General features: G+C 51.5%; 1 protein-coding gene across 5 annotated transcripts in view; it reads left to right on the top strand.

The window, feature by feature from the left end:
- FKBP1B (FKBP prolyl isomerase 1B) overlaps positions 1 to 20,868 on the top strand; it is a 104,908-nt gene that overhangs the window by 45,084 nt on the left and 38,956 nt on the right. Inside the window, exons 1-2 of one of the 5 annotated variants that reach the window (XM_038750923.1) lie at positions 9,698 to 9,785; positions 20,184 to 20,231. Coding sequence is in view for 1 of the 5 variants with exons in the window: in XM_038750917.1 (XP_038606845.1) it covers positions 13,528 to 13,564; positions 20,184 to 20,231 (85 nt within the window). In the remaining 4 variants the exon portion in view is untranslated. Of the gene's footprint in view, positions 1 to 9,697; positions 9,786 to 13,488; positions 13,565 to 18,162; positions 18,185 to 19,054; positions 19,719 to 20,183; positions 20,232 to 20,868 lie in introns of those variants that run through there. The other 4 variants (XM_038750917.1, XM_038750924.1, XM_038750920.1 and 1 more) reach the window with 4 other exon arrangements.

The raw sequence follows: 20,868 nt of genomic DNA, 5'->3' as shown, positions 1-20,868 counted from the left end.
CACAGTCCCTGTCCCGCATGCGGCTTCCCATCTAAGTAGGTGGGGGAACAGATGTTGAATCCCCATTATGCAGTTGAGGAAACTGAGGCACGGAGAAGTTAAATGATTTGTCCAAGGTCACATGGGCAGGGGAAGCAAAGTGGCTCAGGGGAAAGAGCCCAGGCTTAGGAGTCAGAGGTCATGGGTTCAAATCCCAGCTCCGCCAACTGCCAGCTGTGTGACTTTGGGCAAGTCACTTCACTTCTCTGGGCCTCAGTTACCTCATCTGTAAAAATGGGGATTAAAACTGTGAACCCCCCGTGGGACAACCTGATCACCTTGTAACCTCCCCAGCACTTTCCACTGAGCCACGCTGCTTCCCCAGGAAGAGAGCTAGTTTGGCGGGTGTGCGGAGGGAGGGCGAGCACTTACTGTGTGCAGAGCACTGGACTAAGCGCTCGGGAAAGTACAATACAGCAGTATAGAGTGACAATTCATTCAATCGTCTTTATTGAGCACTTACTGTGTGCAGAGCACTGTACTAAGCGCTTGGGAAGGACAACCCCCGCCCACAATGAGCTCACGGTCTGGCTTCAATGGCGCAAGAAGCAGAACTTCCAAGTGGAAAGGCCCGGGAATCAGGGGACGAAATACGAAATCTGGACGAAACGAGTGAAACCCACAGTGTGGCCTGATGAAAAGAGCACAGGCCTAGGAATCACAGCAGCGTGAGTCGAGGAGCAGCGGGGCTCAGTGGAAAGAGCCCGGGCTTGGGAGTCAGAGGTCATGGGTTCAAATCCCGGCTCCGCGGCTTGTCAGCTGTGTGATTCGGGGCAAGTCACTTCACTTCTCTGGGCCTCAGTTTCCTCATCTGGAAAATGGGGATGAAGACCGTGAGCCCCACGTGGGACAACCTTGATTACCTTGCCCCGAGCGTTTAGAACAGTGCTTTGCACATAGTAAGCACTTAACAAATACCAACATTATTATTATTATTATGGGTTCTAATCCCAGCTCCGCCGCGTGTAAACTGTGTGATTTGGGGCAAGTCACTTCTCTGGGCCTCAGTTCCCTCATCTGGAAAATGGGGATTAAGACTGTGAGCCCCACGTGGCACAGCCTGATCACCTCGTGTCCCCCCCAGCGCTTAGAACAGTGCTTCGCATATAGTATGCACTTAATACCATCATCATTATTATTATTATGGGTTCTAATCCCAGCTCCGCCGCGTGTCAGCTGTGTGATTTGGGGCAAGTCACTTCTCTGGGCCTCAGTTCCCTCATCTGGAAAATGGGGATTAAGACTGTGAGCCCCACGTGGGACAGCCTGATCACCTCGTGTCCCCCCCAGTGCTTAGAACAGTGCTTCGCATATAGTATGCACTTAATACCATCATCATTATTATTATTATGGGTTCTAATCCCAGCTCCGCCGCGTGTCAGCTGTGTGATTTGGGGCAAGTCACTTCTCTGGGCCTCAGTTACCTCATCTGGAAAATGGGGATTAAGACTGTGAGCCCCACGTGGCACAGCCTGATCACCTCGTGTCCCCCCCAGCGCTTAGAACAGTGCTTCGCATATAGTATGCACTTAATACCATCATTATTATTATTATTATGGGTTCTAATCCCAGCTCCGCCGCGTGTCAGCTGTGTGATTTGGGGCAAGTCACTTCTCTGGGCCTCAGTTACCTCATCTGTAAAATGGGGATTAAGACTGTGAGCCCCACGTGGCACAGCCTGATCACCTCGTGTCCCCCCCCAGCGCTTAGAACAGTGCTTCGCATATAGTATGCACTTAATACCATCATCATTATTATTATTATGGGTTCTAATCCCAGCTCCGCCGCGTGTCAGCTGTGTGATTTGGGGCAAGTCACTTCTCTGGCCCTCAGTTACCTCATCTGTAGACTGGGGATGAAGACTGTGAGCCCCACGTGGCACAGCCTGATCACCTTGTGTCCCCCCCAGCGCTTAGAACAGTGCTTCGCATGTAGTATGCACTTAATACCATCATCATTATTATTGTCATTATTATTATTAGAGGACCTGGGTTCTAATCCCAGCTCTGCCACCCGCCTGCTGTGTACCGTCTAGACTGTCAGCTCGTTTTGGCCAAGAAATGTGTCTGCCAACTCTGTTGTGCTCTCCCAAGTGCTTAGTACAGTGCTCTGCACACCGTAAGTGCCCAATAAAAGCTACTGATTTACTGATTAAACTTGGACCAGAAACTTACCTTCTCTGTGGCTCAGTTTCCTCATGTAAAATTGGGATTAATTTCCTGTTCTCCCTCCTTTTTAGGCTGTGAGCCCTGTGTGGTACAGGGGCAGGATCTGATTATTTCATTACAACCCCTGGGCCTGGCACGTAGCGAGAACTTACCAAATGCCATCATTATTATTTTTTTCCTGCTTGTGTCTTAAAAACTCTGCTCTCGATCCAGAGGAGACCGTGTTGAAGCCTGGCTGACTTAATTCCTCTCCACCCCCATTAATTCCCTCTCATTTTCTTTTCCAGTTTCCTCATAACTTTATTTTCCAAAGTCTTCTAATAGCAAACGAAGTGTTTTTGATGTACACTCGCTGCGGGTGATTTATCGAGGCAGCCTCTAAGGTCTGAAAATAGTCACGGTTTCAGTTAATCAAGTAAGCTATTTTCCCATCCCCTCCTAAAATCTCAATAAAATGGAGATGGAGTGTAATGGAACATGATCCTGCTAACTCCTTCGTGCCCGTCTCAGATTTGTACAGTTAAATGCTTCTACCTTATGAGGTCAATGTAAAATCCGATCTAGCACCCACAACCCGGTTTTGAGCCATTTCACGATTTCCTTTTATTTATCAATCAATCAGTGGTATTTATCCAGCGCTTAGAACAGTGCTTTGCACATAGTAAGCGCTTAATAAATGCCATCATTATTATTTTTCGAGCATTTCCCGTGTGCAAAGCATTGTACTCACTCAGAAGTTGGGGAAGGACAATAAATACCACAGAAGCAGCATAGCCTAGCAGAGCAAAGGGCATGGGTTCTAATCCCGGCTCCGCCGCTCGTCTGCTGTGTGATCTTGGGCGAGTCGCTTCTCTGTGCCTCAGTTCCCCCATCTGTAAAATGGGGAACGAGACCGTGAGCCCCACGTGGGTCGGGGACTGTGTCCGGCCCGATTTGCTCGTATCCACCCCGGCGCTTAGTACAGTGCCTGGCACATAGTAAGCACTTAACAAACACCATCAATATTATTATTATTATTATTATGCATGCCCCCTGCCCACAAGGAGCTCCTAGTCTTTGTTTTTCCTTTAGCAAAGAGAGGTGCGTCGTTTCAGGGTAGGGACCCGAGGGCTGGGAACTGGGGGCTCCTGGGTTCCGGACCTAGTTTTGGAGCTGAATGAAGAGCAAAATTTTTAAGACACAAGCCGGAAAAAAATAATAATAATGGCATTTGGTAAGTTCTTGCTACGTGCCAGGCCCGGGGGTTGTAACGAAATAATCAGATCCTGCCCCTGTACCACATAGGGCTCACAGTCTCAAAAGGAGGGAGAACAGGAAATTAATCCCAGTTTTACATGAGGAAACTGAGCCACAGAGAAGGTAAGTTTCTGGTCCAGGGTTCCTTCACACTGGAAGGAAGCCCCTAACCTTTCTTCCTTGGAGTCTTCCTTGCTGCCTCTAAAACTAAAGCGCTTAGTACAGTGCTCTGCACATAGTAAGCGCTCAATAAATACGATTGATGATGATAAAACGTTTGCAGCCCCAAAACTCCGACATGCGAACGGTACCTAGGAAGTTCATCCGAGTCCTGGAAAGACGACGTTAAGCCATCCCAAGGACTCCAGAAATGGCGAGCCCACGGATTCTCCTGACGGTTTATTTCACTCGGAAACGCAGTACAGTTCAGCCTCAGACGTGGGAATCTGAGAATCAATCAATCAATCGTATTTATTGAGCGCTTGCTGTGTGCAGAGCACTGTACTAAGCGCTTGGGAAGGACAAGTCGGCAACACAGAGAGACAGTCCCTACCCAACAGTGGGCTCACAGTCTAGAAGGGGGAGACAGAGAACAAAACCAAACATACTAACAAAATAAAATAAATAGAATAGATATGTACAAGTAAAATAAATAAATAGAGTAATAAATACGTACAAAAATTTCACATTGCTCCTTAAGGAGGACAAAGTAAATTGCTCCCTTTTTTGGAAGTGACACAGGAAGAGTAGGAAGAAGGGCATTTCCAAGCATGTGACTAACTTCATCTTGGCATCCAGCAGCATGATGTAGTGGACGGGGTACGGGCCTGGGAGAATGAATCCTAATCCTGGCGCCACACTTATCTGCTGGGCGACCTCGGACAAGTCGCTTAACTTCTCTGTGCCTCAGTTACCTCATCTGTAAAAGGGGAATCGGGACTGGGAGCCCCACGTGGGACAGGGACTGTGTCCAATCCCGATTGTACAGATTTATTACTCTATTTTATTTGTACATATTTACTATTCTATTTATTTTGTTAATGATGCGCATATAGCTATAATTCTTTTCATTCTGACGGTTTCGACACCTGTCCACACGTTTTGTTTTGTTTTCTGTCTCCCCTTCTAGACTGTGAGCCCGTTGTTGGGTAGGGACCTTCTCTAGATGTTGCCGACTTTTTTTTTTTTCCAATGGCATTTATTAAGCGCTTACTATGTGCAAAGCACTGTTCTAAGCGCTGGGGAGGCTACAAGGTGATCAGGTTGTCCCACATGGGGCTCACAGGCTTAACCCCCATTTTACAGATGAGGTAACTGAGGCCCAGAGAAGTGAAGTGCCTCGCCCAAAGTCACACAGCTGACAATTGGCGGAGGCGGGATTTGAACCCATTACCGCTGACTCCAAAGCCCGGGCTCTTTCCGTTGAGCCACGCTGCTTCTCGAAGTGCTCGGTCCAGTGCTCTGCTCTGCGTTCATTGAATGAATGAATGAATGAATGAGCTTGTATCCACTCCAATGCTCAGTACAGGTCCTCACACATAGTAGGTGCTTAACAGATACCGTTATTATTATCATTGTTGTTGTTATCATCACCATCTGCAACACTGGGAGAAAACTGCAGCTGTCAGACCAGTGGGCTCCAATTCTAAACTCTCCGTAAAAGGCATCTTTTTACCGTTCATCCGGTCCGGAGGAGGGCCGACGGGCGTCAGCTCTGTGCCTCGGATCCCACAACGCTACAGACAGTGCTGATCAATCAGTCAGTCGTATTTATTGAGCGCTTACTGTGTGCAGAGCACTGTACTAAGCGCTGGTAGTAAATGGATGTAGTAAACGGTCAAGTTCGATCGACACGCCAGTAGTCTGGTGGCCGCGTCACGGTTCTGTAGCAGCGTGGGGCCGACAGCAGCAGCACGGCAGACATCGATCTTTATCTCTCCTTCCAGAGCCTTAGCTGTTCCAGCTTTCCAAACACCGCATCGGCCAGGCCAGCGAACCTCAGAGGTCATTGTTTTTAACAGCGTTTGGCAAGGGCGCGCCGCCCAAGTAGCCAAACTCCTATACCGCCGCACATTCCCGTCAGATACTATTGGAAAAGGCAGTGTGTGTTCCGCCAACCTCCAAGACTGTAAGCTCGTCGTGGGCAGAGGATGTGTCCATCTGTACTGTGCACTCTCCCAAGCGCTCAGTACGACGCTCTGCACACAGCAAGCGCTCGGTAAATATAATGGAAGGAACGAACGCCGGGCTTGAGTCGGGACATCTGTCGCCTTAAGCCGGTAGATGCAGTTGGAACAGGTGCTGTGCGTTGGGCTCGAGTTGGAACATGACTTCAGCCTTTTTCCACCCCGGTTGTCAGCCCCAAGTGCTTTAGCGTCTGTCCTCCCAGCTGGTCAGTTACGCGATTCAGTATTCATCTGCCTAGAACCTTTCCAGGAAAGATATCCAGCGTGGCTCGGTGAAAAGAGCCCGGGCTTGGGAGTCCGAGGTCACGGGTTCGAATCCCGGCGCTGCCACTTGTCAGCTGTGGGACCTTGGGTAAGTCACTTCCCTGTGCCTCAGTCCCTCATCTGTAAAGTGGGGATTAAGACCGTGAGCCCCACGTGGGACAACCTGATCACCTTGTATCGCCCCAGGCGCTTAGAACAGTACTTTGCATATAGTAAGCGCTTAACAGATACCATTATTATTATTATTATATCCCACAGTGGTTATCGCATCAACCAATCAATCGACGGTATTATGGTATTTACTGAGCGCTTACTGTGCGATAAGCGCTTAGTACAGTGCTCTGCACATAGTAAGCGCTCAATAAATACGATTGATGATTATGATGGGCAACTGAACCTTCTGTTGACGTGTTCGGCCCGCCTGCTCAGGACTGCATCTCGAGCTCTCGCTCAGGAGCTACGTCTCCGGCATTTAGGATGGGATTAGCGCAGACGGACGTCAGTCCGAAGGCCGCACGAAACACGTCGATAAACTTTTTGCCGTCCTCATCGGCTGCTTTTTTTTTTAATGGCATTTGTTAAGGGCTTGGTAGGTGTCAAATGCCGTTCTGAGTGCCGGGATAAAGTGCTCAATCCATAGTAATAATAACGATGGTATTTGTTAAGCGCTTACTATGTGCCGAGCGCTGGGGTAGATACAGAGTAATCGGGTTGTCCCGCGTGGGGCTCACAGTCTTAATCCCCATTTTACAGGTGAGGTAACTGAGGCCCAGAGAAATGAAGTGACTTGCCCAAAGTCACACAGCCGACAGTTGGCAGAGGCGGGATTTGAACCCATGACCTCTGACTCCCAAGCCCGTGCTCGGAGAAGCAGCGTGGCTCAACGGAAAGAGCCCGGGCTTTGGAGTCCGAGGTCATGGGTTCAAATTCCGCCTCTGCCAACTGTCGGCTGTGTGACTTTGGGCAAGTCACTTCACTTCTCTGGGCCTCAGTTACCTCATCTGAAAAATGGGGATTGAGACTGTGAGCCCCCCGTGGGACAACCTGATCACCTTGTAACCTCCCCAGCGCTTAGAACAGTGCTTTGCACATAGTAAGCGCTTAATAAATGCCATTATTATTATTATTATTATTATTATTACTAAGCCAGGCTAGGCGCTTATTACGTGCAGAGCACTGTACCGAGTACTTGGGGTAGGACAATACAACAGAATTAGCAGGCACGTTCCTGGATGTAGAAGAGGGGAATAGTCAAGAAACGTTACGGTGAAAGAACCGACGGGATTCGGTGAACGCGGAGGTTATAGGAGTCGGAGAAGGCTACGACTTGAGAGACAGGGAACACTGGAATGAGTGAGCGCAAGCCCGGGAGACAGGAGACCCAGGTGCTAGTCCTGGTTCTGCCACTTGCCTGCTGCGTGACCTTGGGTAAGTCACTTAATCTCTCCGTGCACCAGTTTCCTCGTCCTTAAAATGGGGATAAAATGCCCATTCCCCCACCCTCTTTGACTGCGAGTTCCACGTGCCGGCCCCGGTGCCCGCCACACGGCAAACCCTTAACAGATCATGATGATCAACTGTGTCGGGAGAGAAAGGCGAGGGTTTGGAACCGTAAACTCTTTGAGGGCAGAGGTTACGTCTCCCAGCTCTATAGTACTTTCTCAAGAACTCAGTTCGGGCTGCTTTTAGACTGTGGGCCCATTGTTGGGTAGGGACCGTCTCTATATGTTGCCAACTTGTCCCTCCCAAGCGCTTAGTACAGCGCTCTACACACAGTAAGCGCTCAATAAATACAATTGATGAGGATGCTGTACGCGGTAAGCGCTCGTCAAAGAAACGGTCGGTGGGTGTGCTTTCGTTCAGCCCTTAAAATGGGTCGAGCGCTGTGCTACGAGGACGTTGTCAGAAATGCCAAAGCTTAGACGGCCTTTCCGGGAGAAGGGGAACGGTCCTCGTCGTCGGAAGCGGTCGAGAGGACGATGAGGACCGGGATGGAGCCGAGTCTGTCGGCCCGAGGTCACCGTCGACTTTGGAGAGGGCAGTCTCAGCGGAGCGCAGCGGGTGGAAACAGGATCGGGAACCGGGTCGAGAAGGAAGTTGGAGGCGAGAAAGCGACGAGAGCGCGCGTCTACGTGACCCATTCAAGAAGTCCGGGCGTGGATGCGAGGGGAGTGATCGTGGGGGTGATGGCCGAATTGGGGGCCGGAGTACTTTTTTTTTTTAGAATAGGGGCGAGGTGGATGTGTTTGAAAACAGAAGGGGAGGAGCCAGCAGAGAGCGAGTGGTAGAGGATGGCGGTCCCGCGGAGAAGAAGAAGGGCGGACGCAAGGCCAGACCCGTTCCTCTCCAGGCAATACTGGGCAAACCTCAGGACAATCAATCAATCAATCAATCGTATTTATTGAGCGCTTACTATGTGCAGAGCACTGTACTATGCGCTTGGGAAGTACAAATTGGCAACACATAGAGACAGTCCCTACCCAACAGTGGGCTCACAGTCTAAAAGGGGGAGACAGAGAACAGAACCAAACATACCAACAAAATAAAATAAATAGGATAGAAATGTACAAGTAAAATAAATAAATAAATAAATAGAGTAATAAATATGTACAACCATATATACATATATACAGGTGCTGTGGGGAAGGGAAGGAGGTAAGACGGGGGGGACGGAGAGGGGGACGAGGGGGAGAGGAAGGAAGGGGCTCAGTCTGGGAAGGCCTCCTGGAGGAGGTGAGCTCTCAGCAGGGCCTTGAAGGGAGGAAGAGAGCTAGCTTGGCGGATGGGCAGAGGGATTGGGGGCATTCCAGGCCCGGGGGATGACGTGGGCCGGGGGTCGATGGCGGGACAGGCGAGAGCGAGGCCTAACGGTGAGGAGATTAGCGGCGGAGGAGCGGAGGGTGTGGGCTGGGCTGGAGAAGGAGAGAAGGGAGGTGAGGTAGGAGGGGGCGAGGGGATGGACAGCCTGGAAGCCCAGGGTGAGGAGTTTCTGCCTGATGCGCAGATTGATTGGTAGCCACTGGAGATTTTTGAGGAGGGGAGTAATATGCCCAGAGCGTTTCTGGACAAAGATAATCCGGGCAGCAGCATGAAGTCTGGATTGAAGTGGAGAGAGACATGAGGATGGGAGATCAGAGAGAAGGCTGGTGCAGTAGTCCAGACGGGATAGGATGAGAACAGGATGAGGACAGATTTTGAGTCTTTGTGGACTCTGGGGTAAGTTACCGTTTTCACGTCACTAAGTCATTCGCATCCCCAAGGTGGTTTTGCAGTAGCATTAGGGGGGTATCTTTTATATTTGGATAAAGGTGAAGAGTGGAATAATTGAAGCGACCTCGATTTCCGGAGGGGGCGGAGCTTTTGAAAACGAGTAGGAGAAGGACAGGAAAGGGGAGAGCGAGAGGCGGAGGCGGACGCGGCCGGCCTACGCCCTCCCCGAGCCACCCCACGTTCTCCCATAAATACACGGATAAACCCACACGCGCTGTCAAGACAGAAATAGGGACCGTGTCTGTTTATCGGTGCATCATACTCGCCCACGCGTTTAGTACGGCGCTCCGCACACGGCAAGCGCTCGATAAGTACCGTTTAATGAATGAGAATGATTAAGGTGGAACTGAGTAGCAGCCCAGGAGAAGGTCAGCTGAAGGATAACCTGCAAGTTCCTTGTGGGCGGGGATCACGTCTACCGACTCTGTCGCATGGGACTTTTGCCAAGCGCTTAATACAGCGATCTGCACGCGGTCAGCGATGAAGAAATAGCATCCGTTCACTGTTTGATTGCAGCCGTCGCCAGCAGCCAGTGGGCCACTGCTTTCAGTTACCGTCTCCTTGGGCAAACCCTTGGCTTTGGCTGGGCTCCCTGAAGTTTCTACCCCCACCGAGACCAAAAGTAGGACTTTTTTCCTTTCCTCGCCGTCTCACTGACCTCCCAGCCGTTGCCGGGCCCGGGCCCCCAATTCCCAGTCTGTCTCACAGGGTGGGTGGTCACTCTTTGGTCCGTGCTGGGCCGGAGCCCCGTCCTGTTTCTACCCTAGTGCTTAGCACATAGTAAGGCCTCAACAAGTGCTATTATTACTGCTGTCGTCGCTATTGCTTATATTATTATTATTGCCACATGGAGACCTTTGAGGCTGATGTTGGAGTGAGGAGGATTTTAATAGTGTGTGTGTGTGTGTGTTTCATGATTTCCGTATATCATTTGAAATTGCCTGGTGGGATTATGGAAGATTTCGTGGTGTTTCAGTCATTATTCATGGTTGACCTCCCTTCCCAAAATGCAACGTGGATCACGGCAATTATCCTGCGGTCTGGAAGTTCAATGCACGGGATTCTGTAAACTCCAAATCCAGTAGTGACCATGAAGTGTTATCGTTTCTTTTTGGATTGCCCGTTTTAAACCACTAGTGTGCATGCGCGCGTGTGCACACACACACACACACACACACATACATCTATAGATAGATAGATATATCTATACGTATAACCCACACAGGGCCCTCCCCCACAACACACACAGTTTTCCACTTATGGAGTCGTCAGTTATATTTATTTATATTTTCTCCCCCTTCTAGACTGTGAGCCCACTGTTGGGTGGGGACCGTCTCTCTATGTTGTCTATTTGTACTTCCCAAGCGCTTAGTACAGTGCTCTGCACACAGTAAGCGCTCCATAAATACGATTGAATGATTGAATTTACTGAGATCTTACTGTGTGGGGGGCACTGTACCAAGTGCTTGGGTGAGTACAACGCAACAGTAAACGGACACATTCCCAGTCACAACGAGCTTACCGTCTAGAGAGGGAGACAGACCTTAATATAAATCAATTACAGATATGGACACACGTGCTGTCGGGCTGGGGGGTGGTGGTGAAGAAAGGGAGCGAGTCAGGGTAACACAGAAGGGAACGGAAGAGGAAAGGAGCGCTTAGTCAGGGAAGGCCTCCCGGAGGAGACGTGACCTCAAGAAGGCTTTGAAAGTGGGAAGAGCGGTTGTCTGTCGGATATGAGGAGGGAGGACGCTCCAGGCCGAGAGGTCAGTGGCGAGACGGACGAGATGGAGGGATGGTGAAGAGGTGAGCTGTAGAGGAGCAAAGTGTGTTGTAGGAGGAGAGGTAGGAGGGGGCAAGGGGATTGACTGCTTGAAAGCCAAGGGTGAGGAGTTTGTTCAATGTGGAGATGGATGGGCAACCACTTGGAGGTTGTCGAGGAGCAGGGAAACGTGGACTTGAACAGTTTCGGTAGAAAAAACGTTGACCTCCCGGACAGCAGAGTGAAGTATGGACCGGAGTGGGGGAAGATGAGAGGCAGGGAGGTCAGCCAGGAGGCCGATGGAGCAATCAAGGTGGGATGGGATAAGTGATTGGATTAATGGGGCGGCAGTTTGGATGGAGAGGCAAGGGCGGATTACAGTTCTCAGTTTCAGCGGGAGAAAAGCAGCGGAAGGGAGAGGACGTGGTTTCTCGTCCAGGCACCCGGGTCGGCAGTCTAGTAGATAATAATAACAATAATGGTGGCATTTATTAAGCGCTTACTATGTGCAAAGCACTGTTCTAAGCGCTGGGGAGGTTACAAGGTGATGAGGTTGTCCCACGGGGGGCTCACGGTCTTCATCCCCATTTTACAGATGAGGTAACTGAGGCCCAGAGAAGTGAAGCGACTCACCCAAAGTCACACAGCCGACAATTGGCGGAGCCGGGATTTGAACCCATGACCTCTGGCTCCAAAGCCCGTGCGCTTTGCGTGGCTCAGCGGAAAGCCCATGGTAATCAATCAATCGTATTTATTGAGCGCTTACTATGTGCAGAGCACTGTACTAAGCGCTTGGGAAGTACAAATTGGCATCACATAGAGACAGTCCCTACCCAACAGTGGGCTCACAGTCTAAAAGGGGGAGACAGAGAACAGAACCAAACATACCAACAAAATAAAATAAGTAGGATAGAAATGTACAAGTAAAATAAATAAATAAATAAATAGAGTAATAAATATGTACAACCATATATCCATATATACAGGTGCTGTGGGGAAGGGAAGGAGGTAAGACGGGGGGACGGAGAGGGGGACGAGGGGGAGAGAAAAGAAGGGGCTCAGTCTGGGAAGGCCTCCTGGAGGAGGTGAGCTCTCAGCAGGGCCTTGAAGGGAGGAAGAGAGCTAGCTTGGCGGAGGGGCAGAGGGATTGGGGGCATTCCAGGCCCGGGGGATGACGTGGGCCGGGGGTCGACGGCGGGACAGGCGAGAGCGAGGTACAGTGAGAGCGAGGTACAGTGGTAAGGAGTTTCTGTCTGATGGGATGGGAGGTTCTCGAGGAATGGGGAAAGGTGGGCCTGCTGGGCAAGAGACAAGCTAATGGGGTCCCACGTGGGGCTCACGGTCAGTCAGTCGATCCTATTTATCGAGCGCTTGTGGGTGCTCAGGAGAGTGCCACCTAATCAATGGGCACAGTCTCTGCCCGCCACGTGCTCACAGTCTAGAGGTGGAGACAGACGTTAATATCAATCAACTACAGGCATGGAGAAGCAGTGTGGCTCAGTGGAAAGGGCCCGGGCTTTGGCGTCGACGGTCATGGGTTCAAATCCCTGCTCCTCCACTTGTCAGCTGTGTGACTTTGGGCAAGTCGCTTCGCTTCTCCGGGCCTCAGTTCCCTCACCTGTCAAATGGGGATTGACTGTGAGCCCCACGTGGTACATCCTGATCACCTTGCATCCTCCCCAGTGCTTAGCACAGTGCTTTACACATAGTAAGCGCTTAATAAACGCCATCTATTATTATTATAATTATTATTGTTGTTGTGTGCACAGTCTTAAACCCGTGGGACCACGTGATCACCTTGAATCCTCCCCAGTGCTTGGAGCACTGCTTTGCACATAGTAAGTGCTTAATAAATGCCATCATTATTACTATTATTATTATTGCGTGCACAGTCTTAAGCCCGTGGGACCAACCTGATCACCTTGTATCCTCCCCAGTGCTTAGCGCAGTGCTTTGCACAGAGCAAGCGCTTAATAAATGCCATTATTATTATTATTATTGTGTGCACAGTCTTAAAGCCCGTTTTTCAGATGAGGGAACTGAGGCCCGGAGGAGTGCGAGTGCTTAGTCCAGCGCTGTGTACACAGTAAGTGGTCAATAATCATACTGATGGCATTTAAGTGCTTACTACGTGCACTACACTGTTCTAAGCGCTGGGAAGGATACCAGGTGATCGGGTTGTCCCACGGGGGGCTCACCGTCGTAATCCTCATTTTACAGTGGTGGGAACGGAGGCCCAGAGAAGTGAAGCGGCCCGCCCAAAGTCACCCAATTGGCAGAGGCGGGATCTGAACCCCTGCCCTCCGCCTGCCAAGGCCGGGCTCTTCCCACCGAGCCCCGGTCTTCTCGTTGTGCGTGCCCAGTCTCCGACCCCGTTTGTTCGGGCGAGGGGCCCGAGGCCCGGGGGAGCTCGGGCGCTTAGTCCGGCGCCGGGCACCACCCCGGGCAGCGCTCAGGCGGTGGGGGGGACTGGGGGGGGCCCGGGGGGTGGGCCTTGGGGCGGAGGGGCGGGCACGGGGGCGGGGGCAGAGACACAGGCGGGCGGGCACGGGGGCAGGGAGACAGAGACGGGCCCGAAGACGGGGGGCCCGGGTAGACGGCGATGGGCGTGGAGGTGGAGACCATCGCGCCGGGAGACGGTCAGCGCCCCGGGGGGGACCGCGGGAGGGAGGGAGGGATGGGGGGGAGAGGGATGGGATGGGATGGGGGGGGAGAGGGATGGGATGGGTGGGAGAGAGGGATGGGAGGGAGGGAGGGATGGGTGGATGGATGGATGGGTGGGCGGATGGGGGCACCGCGCGGGGCTGGGCGCCCAAGGGCACCGGGCTGGGCCCGCTCACATGCAGACGGCTCGGGGGGGCGGCGGCATCTTGGGGGCCGGGGGGGGGCCGTGTTTGCTGATCTATAGGTGTGTGTGTGTGTGTGTGTGTGTGTGTGTGTGTGTTCAACCGCTTAGCCCGGCGCCGGGCACACACACAGCGCCCGATCCCTACGATGGAACGAATGGATGGGCCTTCGTCGATATGTGCTTCTGTGTGTGTGTGTGTGTGTGTGTGTGTCTGTGTACTTGTGCTTATGCATGTGTGTGCGTGTGTGTGTGTGTGTGTGTGTGTGTGTTCAACCTCTTAGCCCAGCACCCGGCGCACAGTCAGCGCCCGATCCATACGATGGAACGAACGGATGGGCCTTCGTCGATATGTGCGTCTGTGTGTGTGTGTCTGTGTATTTGTGCTTATGCGTGTGTGTGTGTGTGTGTATTTGTGCTTATGCATGTGTGCGTGTCTGTCTGTGTGTGTGTGTGTGTGTGTGTGTGTGTGTGTCCAACTGCTTAGCCCAGCGCCGGGCGCACACTCAGCACCGGATCCATACGATGGAACGAACGGATGGGCCTTCGTCGATATGCGCGTCTGTGTGTGTGTGTGTGTGTGTGTGTGTGTCTGTGTATATGCATGTGTGCGTGTCTGTGTGTGTGTGTGTGTCTGTCTGTGTCTGTGTCTGTTCAACCGCTTAGCCCAGCGCCGGGCGCACACTCAGCGCCCGATCCATACGATGGAACGAACGGGTGGGCCTTCGTCGATATGTGCGTCTCTGTGTGTGTGTGTGTGTGTGTGTGTGTGTGTGTGTGTGTGTGTGTCTGTGTATTTGTGCTTATGCATGTGTGCATGTCTCTGTGTGTGTGTGTGTGTGTGTGTGTGTGTGTCTGTTCAACCGCTTAGCCCAGCGCCGGGCGCACACTCAGCACCTGATCCATACGATGGAACGAACGGATGGGCCTTCGTCGATACGCGCGTCTGTGTGTGTGTCTGGGCATCTGTGTATTTGTGCTTATGCATGTCTGTGTGTGTGTGTGTGTCTGTGTATTTGTGCTTATGCATGTCTGTGTGTGTGTGTCTGTGTATTTGTGCTTATGCATGTCTGTGTGTGTGTGTCTGAGTATTTGTGCTTATGCATGTCTGTGTGTGTGTGTCTGAGTATTTGTGCTTATGCATGTGTGCATGTGTTTGTGTGTGTGTTCAACCGCTTAGCCCAGCGCCGGGCGCACACTCAGCACCCAATCCGCACGATGGGACGAACTGGATGGGCCTTCATCAATATGTGCGTCTGAGTGTGTGTCTGGGCGTCTGTGTATTTGTGCTTATGCATGTCTGTGTGTGTGTGTGTGTGTGTGTGTCTGTGTGTGTCTATTCAGCCGCTTAGCCCAGCGCTGTGCGCACAGCGCCCGATCGACACGATGGGATGGACTAGATGGGTGTTCGGGGATAGGTGTGCATCTAGGTGTCTGGGCGGATGCGCGTGTGTGCGTGTGTATTTGTTTGTGCTTGTGCATGTGTGTATGTCTATGTGCGCGCGTGTGTGTGTATTTGTGCTTGTGCATATGTGGATGTCTGTGTGCGTGTGTGTGTGTGTATTTATTTGTGCTTGTGCATATGTGGATGTGCGTGTGTGCGTGTGTGTGTGTGTGTGTGTGTGTGTTCAGCCACTTAGTCCAGCGCCGTGCACACAGTCAGCGCTCGCTCGATCGATACGATGGAATGAATGGATGAATGAATGCGCTGAATAAATACCACAATTAGTATTACGTTATTAGGTCTGACCAGGCTCAGAATGGGTCCTTGCCAGTGCCGGTCAATCAGTCAGTCCTATTTATTGAGCGCCTACCGTGTGCACGGCACAGGACCAGGCGCTTGGGGAGTGCAATACGGCAGTAGAACAGAGAGATTCCCTGCCCACAATAAGCTTACGGTCTAGAGTCCAGACCGAGGGAGAGAGATGAGTTTCTGGTCGCTTGCCCCTCTAGACTATCAGCTTGCTATGGGCGGGGAATGTGTCCGCTGATCCTGTTGGACACCGCCCAGACGCTTAGTACAGTAGTAACAGTCCGTAGTGAGCGCCCAGTAAATGCCACTGATTGATCCTGGTTAGGTGCAGCTGCCCGCTGGGCACAGACAACTGCAGTCATTCATTCATTCATTCATTCATTCATTCAATTGTATTTATTGAGCACTTACTGTGTGCAGAGCACTGGACTAAGCGCTTGGGAAGTCCAAGTTGGCAACATCTGGAGACGGTCCCTACCCAACAGCGGGCTCACAGTCTAGAAGGGGGAGACAGGCAACAAAACCAAACATACGAACAAAATAAAATAAATAGAATAAATATGTACAAATAAAATAAATAAATAAATAGAGTGATAAATCCGTACAAACATATATACAGGTGGTGTGGGGAGGGGAAGGAGGTAAGGCGGGGGGGGATGGAGAGGGGGAGGAGGGGGAGAGGAAGGAGGGGGCTCAGTCTGGGAAGGCAGTCAATTCTCCTTTCTAATTTATCCACTTGTGTACTCTTTCACAGTGCTTAGTTCAAGCCACTGCACCGAGTGCTTAATCAATGTCAATCGATTGCGTTCACCGAGTGCTCACTGTGTGCAGAGCGCTGTGCTAAGCGCTTGGGAGAGCTCGGTATAACAGAGTTGGTAATAATAATAATGATGATGGCATTTGTTAAGCGCTTACTCTGTGCAGAGCGCTGTGCTAGGCGTTTGGGAGAGCTCGGTATAACAGTTGGCAATAATAATAATGATGATGGCATTTGTTAAGCGCTTACTCTGTGCAGAGCGCTGTACTAGGCGCTTGAGAGAGCTCGGTATAACAGAGTCGGTGATAATGATGATGGCATGTATTAAGCGCTTTCTCCGTGCAAAGCACTGTTCTAAGCGCTGGGGAAGTTACCAGGTGATCGGGTTGTCCCACTGGGGGCTCACAGCCAATCCCCATTTTACAGGTGAGGTAACTGAGGCCCAGAGAAGTGAAGTGACTTGCCCAAAGTCCCCCAGCTGACAATTGGCGGAGCTGGGATTCGAACTCATGGCCACTGACTCCAAAGCCCGTCCCCTGCCCGCGAGTAGCTTACAGTCTACCGGGGGAGACGGACGTTAAGATAAATGAATTACGGCTATGGACGTAAGCGCCGTGGGGCTGAGGGAGGGGTGAGTGAAGGGAGCAAATCCAAGGGCGAGGGTGACCAAGAAGGGAGCGGGAGAAGAGGGAATGAGGATTTAGGGAAGGTCTCCATTACTCATCATCGATCGTATTTATCATCAGTCGTATTTATTGAGCGCTTACTGTGTGCAGGGCACTGTACTAAGCGCTTGGGAAGTACAAGTTGGCAACATATAGAGACAGTCCCTACCCAATAGTGGGCTCACAGTCTAAAAGGGGGAGACGGAGAACAAAACCAAACATACTAACAAAATTAAATAAATAGATATGTACAAGTAAAATAGAGTAATAAATATGTACAAACATATATACATATATACAGGTGCTGTGGGGAAGGGAAGGAGGTAAGATGGGTGGGATGGAGAGGGGGACGAGGGGGAGAGGAAGGAAGGGGCTCAGTCTGGGAAGGCCTCCTGGAGGAGGCGAGCTCTCAGTAGGGCCTTGAAGGGAGGAAGAGAGCCAGCTTAGCTTAGTTTAGCTAGTGGGGTCCCACTCCTGTGGGACCCCACAATGGGGAACGGGCGGCAAAGGCTTTTTTTAATCATTATTGATGAGAGTGCTACTTATGAAATCCTGGCCATGGGCCAAGCGCTGGGTTAGAGACAAGATTATCGGATGACACGCCAGTGTCTGTCCCACTTGGGGCTCACGGTCTTAGTGGCTGGGAGGCCAGGTATTTTAGCCCCACTTTGCAGATGAGAAAACCGAGGCCCAGAGAAGGTCAGCGGGTTGCCCCAGGCGACACAGCAGGCCAGTGGCGAAGCTGGCACTGGAACCCGGTGTCCCTGACTCCCAGCCCTGGGCTCTTTCCGCCTGGTCACCCGGCTAAGGATGTGGCAGGGCTCCCTTCCCCCTGGCTCAGGTGGGGGCCGATCGCTCTACCTAAAGGATGGCTGTTTGCTTTTTTATGGTACCTGGTAAGCGCTCGCTATGTGCCGGGCACTGTGATACAGGCTGGGATAGATTCAATCAATCAGTCGTATTTGTTGAGCACTTACTGTGTGCAGAGCACTGTACTAAGTGCTTGGGAAGTACAAGTTGGCAACATATAGAGACGGTCCCTACCCAACAGTGGGCTCACAGTCTAAAAGTAATCAGGTCGGACCCGGTCCGCGTCTCAATCCCCATTTTCCATATGAGATAACTGAGGCCCGGCAAAGTGAAGCGACTCGCCCAAGGCCGGATGGCAGACGGGTGGCGAGAGCTGGGATTAGAACCCAGGTCCTCTGGCGCCCGGTCCCGGGCTCGTTATTTGGAAGGGTAAGTTACCGTGGCCTGACAGATCCACTGCGGCTCCAGATGATCCCTCCTTTGCCTTTACGCGGGGGAAGACTTTGCCATAACGAGCGCTTTGGCCGATGACTTTTGTCTTTCTCAAAAAGCTTGCTTCGAGAGCTAAAACGTCCTGTTGGGTTGACACGGCGGCATCTGACACTCATTCATTCAGTCGTATTTATTGAGCGCTTACTGCGTGCAGGGCGCTGTACTAAGCGCTTGATACTCGGTAGCCCTTTGGGCTCCCGACGGCTTAGCCGTGCCCAGTTTGGGTGCCGTTCCTGCTGTCGTATTTATCGAGCGCCTATCGTGTGCAGAGCCCCGTCCTAAGCGCTTGGGAGAGTACGGCACGACAATCCATGGCCCTTCTGGTGTAGACCTTAGAGGTTCAAGAGAAGCGTCAGCCTCCTCATTTATAGGGTTCTCAGAGTGACTCTGTAGCGTAAGAGGAATTTGGTTTAGCAGCAGATCACAGAATGGGGCATCTCAGGTGCCGAGCTGTACCTGTTGCCGGGATGAGGTGTAAGCGAGTCCCGTTCCCTTTCGGAAGACGTTTTTCCCTTCTGCAAGTTGTGGGCGGTACTTCTTAGCTTGCGGCAGGTTACCTGAATTTAGAGATCCTGGGGTGGTGCAAATTCCATTCAAAGGGATGATGTCTCTGACATCGAAATACGATTTTGAAATACAATTGAATGAATGAATGTCCACAAAGGATATGCGCACCCAGCCTGGCTTCCGTGCCATGAGATTCCCCCGAAAGCACCCGCTGAGACAGTCTCTCGACCGTAAGCTCGTTGTGGGCAGGGAACGGGTCTGTGTATCGTTGTGTCGTCCTCTCCCCAACGCTTAGGACGGTGCCCTGCGCGCAGAAAGGGCTCGATAAATACGTCTGAACGAGTGAACGAAGGAGTAGTGTCGAAACGTGAACAAGAAGCACTCGCAAGATGCCGCAGCCCAGCCACATTTGCAATACGCTTCCGTTACTCGGGGCCGTTTGCTGCCATCGGCGAAACAGGGCAGCCAACTCCAGTTAACTCAAGATAGGCAACCCTGCTATTTTTATCTTTGCCTCAAGACGGAAAGGAGAGGGAAGACGAGTTGGAACGACGGCAGCGGTTGTCGTTGCTCGCCGCTCACCCGGCAGCTGGGGTTCTTGGGTCAGCGCGGGCGAGGCGCCCAGATCCACTACGGAGGAGGATTTTGCCGACCGAAAGACCGCAGGGTGGAATTTTGAAGTTAGAAAGAAGGCGGTTGGGATCCCGGGCTGCTTCCCTTTCTGCTCCATCCTGCTTGCAGAGCAGGGCGACTCTCGCTTGCCACCCAGGGATGGAATCAAAAGCAGGGAGGAGCTGGAGGAGCGGAGCTCTCCGTTTTTCTGTGCCCGCTTCATCCCGGAAAAACCATTCCCCCCCAAAGTCAAGGGCAAAGTATCGCTTCTCGGGTTCAATGTGCGCAGAGCCCAGTTCCGGATCGTTGGATCTTCGAGGGCCTTGAGCTTGTAGGAGAGCAGTGACTTGCTGTAATGTTTCTAAACGTCTCTTTATCGGTACAGGCTTTAAATAGTCCCTTCCCTTTCTCACGTGGAACACTGGATTTTTACACCGTGAGATGGGATTTGTCTTTTTTCCGTTAAATTTTGTTATCCGCCGGCTAATGGGTGGGGAACAGAAGGATGGGGGAAAGCAAGGAGGCGTTTCATAAAACGAATCGGCCGTGTGCGGAGGACAGATGATATGAAGGGTGGAGGCGATTTCATGGGTAACGCACGCAGAAAAAAAAAATGCCCCGGCAAGTGAGGGGAAAAAGCAGGGGACCTGAATGATCATCATCATCAATCGTATTTATTGAGTGCTTACTATGTGCAGAGCACTGTACTAAGCACTGTACTAAGAACAGAGCCCCCGCCTATCAGACCTTCCCAGGAAGGAAAACTCGGCAGTTAAGGGAACATTTTTAACACCCTATATCTCTGTGCTTTTAACAGGAAGGACATTTCCAAAGAAGGGTCAGACGTGTGTGGTGCACTACACAGGTAAGGTGAATGCTTCACGTTCCATTTTAGCCTGGGTTCGCATTTGAGCAGACCTCTGTGGTTGGAAGACGTGCCCTTTCCGTTTGCTCTCCTCCCTTTTGCGAATCGCGTTTTATGACGAATACGTTCCCGACTGTTTTTCCCCAGACGTGACTCATGTGTCAGGGCGGCAAACTGCGATGCTTCCGAACACCGGGCGCTCTGTATTACGGGATGTCAGAGAACATCCTTCAGTTGATTTCTCCTTTGTTGGTTTTCAATATGTTCTTTTAAGAGGGGAGAAAGCATACCTTTTTTTTAAAAAAAAAAAGCCCTCGGTGAATTTCCAGTTCCAGGGCGGGATCGATACCTTATTGCACAGCGAGTCGATGCTCTCTAGGGTGCTTCCTTGGAATCACCCAAAGTACCCCAATTTGTTCTTATCGTGGAGATTAATTGTGGCGCTGGAGTTGGATTGTCTGGGATGCGGCTTTGGGGACAGCGTAAATCAAATGCCGGGGTGGACTTGGTAACGTCGATCTTCTGAGGAACCGTGTTTGCAGTCATTGTAGTCACCGATTCCAGTGCAAGGAGTTTGGGCCAGGGTCGTGGGGAAGGGGGGGAAGAAACAGAGCTAAGAAGGCTCAGTTAAATCGGA

This window comes from Tachyglossus aculeatus, chromosome 9 (genome assembly GCF_015852505.1).
Source record: "Tachyglossus aculeatus isolate mTacAcu1 chromosome 9, mTacAcu1.pri, whole genome shotgun sequence".
Classification (NCBI taxonomy): Eukaryota; Metazoa; Chordata; class Mammalia; order Monotremata; family Tachyglossidae; genus Tachyglossus; species Tachyglossus aculeatus.
Note: the sequence above shows the minus strand (reverse complement) of the source record. Positions and strands in the feature narration are given on the sequence as shown.